Here is an 8014-nt window from a genome sequence, read left to right as displayed (position 1 = left end):
CGGGCCCTCTGACCACCACCAGTAGGCAACGGGTGAAGTGTCTTGCCCAAGGACACAACGACCGAGACTGTCCCAGCCGGGGCTCGAACCGGCAACCTTCCGATTACAAGACAAACTCCCAACTCTTGAGCCACGAAATAATACAGGGTGTTGGCCGCCCACTTGTTAGCTAAGCACTTCTCTACAGTGCTGTAGCGTGGCTCATCCGCTGATGTACTGGCTGATGTACAGTACTGGGGGGTCAGCACCACACACCCTAAGGCACCCTTTTTCACATGACAGTTGACCCAAAGCATGAAGTTTTGTCCATTACGTGCTGAATTACGTTTTTTTAGAGCTTGGCACTCCCAGTTTTATATTTGTAGGTCCAGAACCCCATGTGGCTTCCTGCCAAACAGGAAATTAAAAAAACGCAGTGAAAAAACAGGATCTATTCATTGGTTCCAATCATGTTCATCATCATTAATCAGTGAAAGCCTTATTCAGATGCTGCACCAGACCATCAGTCTGTGGGTGATACACTTTAGCCCAAATAGACTTCATACCCAGCAATTCAAAACTGGCTGACATGAAGGATGTGCTCTGGTCCATCAGAATCTCTCTCAGGATTCTGATACAGGAATTATGTGTGCGGGCTGTTGTACAAGCTCCTGTTGTCGTTTTTGAGTTTCACAAGTTTGCTGCTTTGTTTTCTGCTAAGCAGACCAGCATTTCTTTAAGTTTGAGCTGTTCCGGTGGTACCAAAAAAGGTGTTCAACACTTGGACTCATCCTAACATCATTTATCTGCAGAAATGCATATCCAAACTGGGAACGACTTTAAATATCAATCAACTGTCCAGTTACTTCTCAGTAATGGGAATACGACTAAAATGGCTGTAGTTCCTAAACAGTTCAACACTTTTGTTAAACTCCTCGAGTTAAAGCTGAGAGTCACTTCATTCACATCCTGATACTTTTATTTAAAATCCACTGCAGAGGACATTGTCCAAAGCTTGTGTAGAATGTGGCAGATCCACTCAGGTTAAACTGTGCGTGTTACAGATGGTGTGGGCAGACACACACAGAGTGGGCTGTGCCTTCCATCTCTGTGACACTATGGAGGGACTGGACTGGGACAGAGTCTCCTTCCTCGTCTGTAACTACTACCCAGCGTCAGTACCACGACTCCCTCCAGTGTTACTGCTGCACAATACTACAACAAGCGCTCCCTCTTGTGGACAGTAGTAATAATGACACTTTATGTTTGACTGAAGGCAGAGACGTCATTAAATGTGGCTTCTATTTAAAAAAAAGTTACCTCACAATAATGTAGACGATACAGTATAAAACACTTATACATCCATGGTGCTTCGTGTTAGTTCTGTTGGAAAATGACTCTAAGACTAAAACTAAACAGTTTATTCAATCATTCAGGAAATCCCCCAAAGTTGATTCTGTTCATCTGATTTGGATTTGTGTGATATTTTGTGTACGTGTGTTCAGAGGGGGCAGCACGGTGGCACGGTGGTTAGCACTGTTGCCGCACAGCAAGAAGGTCCTGAGTTCAATTCCACCATCAGGCCGGGGTCTTTCTGTGTGGAGTTTGCATGTTCTCCCCGTGTTTGCGTGGGTTCCCTCCGGGTACTCCGGCTTCCTCCCACATACATACACATACTGTTCAGTATATAAACGTTTATGTGTAAGGGTAGTGACCAGTTTTCATGACAGCAACAATATTTTAAATGTCGTTTTCAGTGACCCAAACAATACAAAAATGAAAGTTGACACTGTTGTACTTTTCTGACCTGCATCACTGAGGCTCAAATCGAGGAAAATGTGTTTTAGGGAGTCTTGAAACTTTCAACCTGTACGTGCCAGGCTGGTGTGTATTGTTAAGTGACAGTGGCCCCTGACGCTGGCATGAGAAATGTGTGTGTGTGTGATCCACGCCAGTCTTTCTAACATTCTTGTTAGCATCGCCCTGGTTTCCTCAACACAAAGCCAATAAGATTTTTCCAGTTTATAAATCGTACATGCACGTGCAGTCAGAATAGGACTTTCAAGAAGCAATCACATCACCAGGTAAAGTTTTCTTTATGAATGCATGTGACTCCATCATATATTTGATTATTGCTCCCACATCTGCTGCATTGTGTTTCCAAAGAGAGGACCAGAAGGAGAGCAGCAATGGACATGGGTTTGAGTGGGTGTGGTGGGCAGGCCTGTGGAGAAAGTAACAAAGATGTGAACTTAAAGATTGTGGATTAAAAGTTTAAAGAAGTGAAAGCAGGGACAGAAGGTGGAGTGGTGGTTATGAGAGACCAGACTTTCAAAGTGAGAGAGTGGTTGAAATATTCATCGCTAAATGCTCGTAGTGCTCTCAGCCTATTTCTGGTCCTGGTGCTCTGCAGAGCTGCAGACTCACCCTTCATGTGTGTGTCTGCAGCTCTTCCCTGCAGCTAAGCAGCATTTCTGTTCTTCTATTAAAATAAACGTGTCTGATTGTATTTCTGTTGTGTACGTCGCTCTTTTAACCCTCCCTCTATCAGACTCTTTCACTCTGTGCTGCTTTCTACTGTTTGCCTTTGTGTTTGGAAAAGAGAATATCTTTTTCACGGCTTTCTGATTCTGCTATAGGAGGAGATGTTACAGGCGCTCTAATGACTGCCTGTGTGAACTATTGAACGGGCCTGCTACCCACAGAGGGCTGTAGGGGATGTGACTGAAGTAAATCAAATGAAAAAGCTTCTCAAGAAAACTTCAGACACAAAACAACTGCAACAAGAAGGGAAAGAAAAACGGAATTGAATTGAAAGCCTTTCTAGTCAGTATACACAGTGTAACAAGATTAAAACCAGCTCTGTAAAAGTGCACAAATAATATAAATATGCAGTACAGGAGTGACACAGGCTGACAGCCAGAGAATGATGGCACTACCACATATGTTACACTGGACTACAGTACTACAGCAAAATAAAACGAGGCTCAACTCATTTAGCTGCAAAGAAAATAACTGCATGTAGATGCAAAATGATTTTACTCAAATATCAGCGCAAAAACCCTCTAAGTGGCTCCAAAGAAACGTGACAGATACTGTAGAAAAGGTCTGGAGTGATTACACTATTACAACTATACAAATACAGGAGACTCGGAGTCTTATGAAAGAGTGCAAACATGTCTGAGACAGCAGACGCAAGCAGCAGAGGCAGAAGTCGGTCAGTGACGCACTAGAACAGCTGACTGTGAGTGCAGAACATCAGTAACACATTTATATTTATTTACAAATCTTTGAGGACATTTGTGTTTTGAAACTAGCTGCACAAGCCGACACATGCCTGTTCTTTAGTTTCAAAGTGACATCGGGTGCTAAAGTCTGACCTGCATCGACCATCAGCTGAGCGTCCTCCTCATCGCGCCACGATTGCTGCAGAAACAAACTACTGCGAGCTGAACTTGCAGTGCAATAAATATTAGCGTTTCTGTTTTTTGTACCATGCTGTTTGAATTCGTTTAACCTCATGTGTATTAGTAGGTTTCAGCTGAGGCGACGCTGTGACTTTTTTGGGTGTCCATGGACCCCGAGGCCCGTCCACAGCACTGGACACTGAAGAGGGAGACCGAGAAAAAATGACAGAGGAGACAAAAATGGCCGTCGCACCCATGAATGCTGAAGCTTTCTGTTCCGTGTTTGTACTTCTGTCTCCCACATTCAGCATCGTCACTGTGAAACACGGGAGCTTAATGGTGATGAGACTCAGTGTCAGCTGTGTCTGGCAGGAGGACGGGTGGGAAAGTTACCCAGCAGCAGGGGGCGGGGATACTGGTCCGTATATATTAGGGGACCAGAGGACACCCCAGCACTTTCCCCCTCTGCTGTTGCTCTGCAGTCTGTGCTTAAAGCTGTGCACCCGGGGTTTTGCTTTGCTGGCTTTCTGCTTTGTAACTCTCTTGCTAAATGTCTGTCTGTATTTTTCTTGCTGTTCATTTGATTCAGTGTATTAAACTCTGTCCCAAGGATTCGACTCTTTTCCAGAGTCTTTTTGAGTGTCTTGATTTTAACCGGAGCTAAAAAAGTTGGGTCTCCACATCGTCAGCGGGAGAAGGTTATCATGATGGCTTCAAAATTTGCGACCACAAGATCTTCCTTATTGAACTCACACATAAGCGTCATTATACTGATTTTGTAAATGAAGGTTAGTTATAAGGCTCAACAATGAACTGACTGCAGAGCGCCGTGCTCTGATTTTACACACTTGGAGAACCGTCCAGTTTTACATAAGCAGAATGCTAAATGTCTTTCAGGTTGAAGTAAAATAAGTCACTTTATGTTGCGTCCTGTCGTGACCCAGCTTGGGTCCTCCGGCCAAACAATGACGCTGCCGCTGCAGTGGACACAGTGATCCACTGCACTGTACTGCACAGGCCTCCAGTGACCACACCAACAACCTTCCTGCAGGCAGGAGGAGTGAGTTTGCATTAAAGAGAAAGACATGCAGTCAGTGTAAAAGGATGGAGGGAGACACACAGAGGGAGCTATACAAGTAAAAGCAGGGGGAAAGATCTCCACTGAAGCTAGAGTCCAGAGTGACGTGGCCTCTGGCCATCTCATTTCAGAAGGACAATCTGAAATCACATGTTAACACACCTGATGGGAAAACATCCACACACACAAATAGTGTGTGAAGATGCTAATGCTAACCACTGATGGGAAGTACTGGTGCCTGCACCTTCTTATTTACATAGTAAAACTTTCTAAAGGCAAATACCTGGGGTGGGGTCTGGGGAGGAGGGCTGAAGAGTGGCAGGTACACCTTACAGGTTGTACAACTGAAAAAACAGAACATATTTTTGTTTTTAGGGAAATGCCAAGAAAAGAGGAAGACCTCAGAGAAGATACATGAATGCAGGTGGACATGCAGAGGTTGGTGTGACAGACGATGAACTATAGTGATCCTTAGAGATAAGATATTTTCATCTTACTTCGCACGAAGATGAAAGATTTGAACCTATAACTTACCAAGAAATATCAAGACTTGCATGTTTACAGTCAGAGACAAGAAACAAGGAAGAGACAAGGATGGAAAAGGTTTTTCTGTTCATCATAGCTGCAGCAGGCAAGTATTGTAATGTGTTTTTTATTTTTCATGTCATTTTCATATTCATTTTAAACACAGTGTCAGGTAGCACTGTGTTACCTTGTGTTACTGTTATATTAACTGATCTAGAAACAGAAGGATAGTCATCATTAGGAAGTCATTTTATGTTTATGACATTAATATTGGTGGTTTTACAGCTCTATTTAAATACACAGCTAATACCACTACAATTCCACTGAAACCACACAGATAAGCTATATAATTATTTTTAAGTCCAAATGTAGTCGATATTTACATATAACACAATAATATTCCATTTCTGCAGGGCTGTGTTCAGGCTCCTCATATGTTAAGCGTCAGTACCATTTTGTTTATGACTGGAAGAGCTGGACTGATGCTCTGAGTTACTGCAGAGAGAGATACACAGACCTGGCCACCTTAGAAAACATGGAGGATGTGAGGATCCTGCAGAGCATGGCAGACTCGAGTAAAATGAACTACGCACAATACCAAAATGTGAGTACACTTTTATCCTCTTTTTAAATTTAATTGATATATGTAAGCCACAGGTGGGAGTTAATGTGTTTGTATGTATCAGTGGCATGGTAGGCATGGATGTCGTCACTTTTCTGCACTATAGTTAAAAAGAATCTGCTATATTACAAAAAATATATTTTCTATTACCTGAAAACGACTTTTCAGATCATTCCTTTGGGTAACAAAGCAATAAAACACCATGAAAACACCTCAGCACACATAAAAATGTATTATTGAAAAATTGTCTCAAAAAGAAAATTATTTTGCAGATAAATGTTCACCTATCGTTGGATTAAGTTTTCTGATTTGTGTTCGTGCTTTTACTTGAACGTCCCAGTAGTCCATTACGTTTTTGGTCAAGTCATCATCTCTGTGCAGTGTTGGGACGGTTACTTTTAAAATGTACTCCACTACAGATCACAGAATACTGAAGGCTACTCTCCACACCAACACCAGCTAGATGTTTAATCTTAATATAAATGAGTAACAGCAGGTTACATTAGGTAAGGCTGCACTTTTTGCAGCGATCTCGTATAGAAAACTATTCCACGCGTATATAAAACAGGTCCGCGGCTCTGAACCGTAGCAAAGGGACCTCTGAATAATACGTTGGGTTCGTGTCGGCGTTGAAAGGCTGCTCCAACGGAGCTTATTGTTTCAGAGGTCTCCAAGAAGGCTGGGTACTCTGATCCATCATTCGGTGCATAAGTGCAGTTAGGAACCATTCCCTGACCTGAAGGCGCAGGGAAAAAACCCTCTTGTCCACTGGGAGAAACCCCTACATACATGCTGCAAGCTAGATACCCACCCCAGCTCGCCGCCTTTCACCAGGGGCAACTCCAGATTAAGTCCAGCACCTCGGCTCCAGGAGACTGGTTCCAGAGCCCGAGACATGCGTTGAGGTGATCCCAACTATACTCAGCCGGTACCGTTCAACCTCATGCACTAACTCGGGCTCCTTCCCTTGTGTGTAATTTTGTGTTTAATCTGTATGTGCGTGTAAAACAAAACAGTTTTCAGTTTTTTGTACACGGGCCACTCCCCCCCAAAGCTCACCCTCAACACAGTCCACACACAGCCTAACTTTACCATTGCAGGGGGTCCATTGGGGATTGAGTCTGTCGACATAACACGCCACTGACCACGTAACTACAGGTGTGACTGGGTAATTACTGCACCAGGCGACCAGATCTCCTCTCGGTCCAGCTCAAACTGAATGATTCCAAAGAAAAATGAGACCTCTCAGTTCAGGCTTCATTACTAAGACAGGAATGTAGGTCATATCGTTTTAGTCAACACAATTTAATTATTGCTTGCAGCGAGCCTGGATTGGGATGTATGGTGACATTAACGGCTGGAGGTGGTCGATGCCAGACACAGATTTCTACAAAAATGATGAGGCTACGTTCAGAAACTGGGAGCCTGGACAACCGGACAACTGGTTAGGGAACGAACACTGTGCTAAGTTACATGAGACTGGATTATGGAATAATGACAAATGTGGCAGTAAATTTAACGCCATTTGTTCTGATGTCACAGGTGAGGGTTTTAATTAATAAAATGTTTTTTAAATGTAAAAGTCAGCAGTATTTTCATCTGCAACCGGAGCTGTTGTGTTTCAGGGATCTATTGTTCTTCAGAACACTTCACTTTGGTCTGTTTTCAGGACTGAACGTGACATTTGTCTTCATCAACAATTTCATGACATGGACGGAGGCTCAGAGCTACTGCAGAGCCCATCACACAGACCTGGCCAGTGTGAGAAACATGTCTGAGAACCAGAGAGTAACAGAAGTGGTACCTGCAGGGCAATCCGCCTGGATCGGCCTTTTCAGAGACTCCTGGAAGTGGACAGATGGTAGTAACTCCACGTTTAGAAACTGGAACCCAACTCAACCTGATTTAAGCACAGGGAGTAAGGTTTGTGCGGCAATACTCTTTCCATCTGGAGTATGGGAGGACTGGAACTGTGATCGAAAAACAGCATTTATCTGCTACAGGGGTAAGCTGCACTTTGTTACTTTCCACCAGTGAACAGCAAAATTTCCAGCTTACCTCATTTCTCTAATTTAGGCCAACACAAATAAACTGAGTTGCTCAGCTTTTTGAACGAAAACCACCGGTAACTGACTTAAGCTGATAAAACTGAGTTCAGTCTACTTACTATTTTTATTTAAGCACAACATTAGATTTAACATTGAGGTAGTCTTCAGTTTTGAATTTAATTACATGTTTGTGGCGGGGCGTGGCCTGCGGTGCAGTGCAGAGGAGGCGGACGCACCTGCACAAGCCCGGGTAAAGGAGCAGGGTTGGAATTGTGACATTAAAAAAAACAATAATTGCTAAAATAAATTTAATTTGTAGCTCTAAATAAACTCTAAATGCATTTAGGACGTTTTT

The 8014-nt window shown here is 43.3% G+C and overlaps 1 protein-coding gene across 1 annotated transcript in view; it reads left to right on the top strand.

Moving 5' to 3' along the window:
• Nucleotides 1–4591: 4591 nt before the first annotated feature.
• Nucleotides 4592–8014, top strand: part of LOC102302971 (macrophage mannose receptor 1) — a 7089-nt gene continuing 3666 nt past the window's right edge. Inside the window, exons 1-4 of the mRNA XM_042226430.1 lie at nt 4592–5095; nt 5403–5593; nt 6934–7153; nt 7281–7616. Coding sequence (XP_042082364.1) covers nt 5059–5095; nt 5403–5593; nt 6934–7153; nt 7281–7616 — 784 coding nt within the window. The 5' untranslated portion in view covers nt 4592–5058. The remainder of the gene's footprint in view (nt 5096–5402; nt 5594–6933; nt 7154–7280; nt 7617–8014) is intronic.

The sequence above is a fragment of the Haplochromis burtoni genome, unplaced genomic scaffold (genome assembly GCF_018398535.1).
Source record: "Haplochromis burtoni strain Fernald_Lab_line unplaced genomic scaffold, NCSU_Asbu1 Contig_211, whole genome shotgun sequence".
Classification (NCBI taxonomy): Eukaryota; Metazoa; Chordata; class Actinopteri; order Cichliformes; family Cichlidae; genus Haplochromis; species Haplochromis burtoni.
Note: the sequence above shows the minus strand (reverse complement) of the source record. Positions and strands in the feature narration are given on the sequence as shown.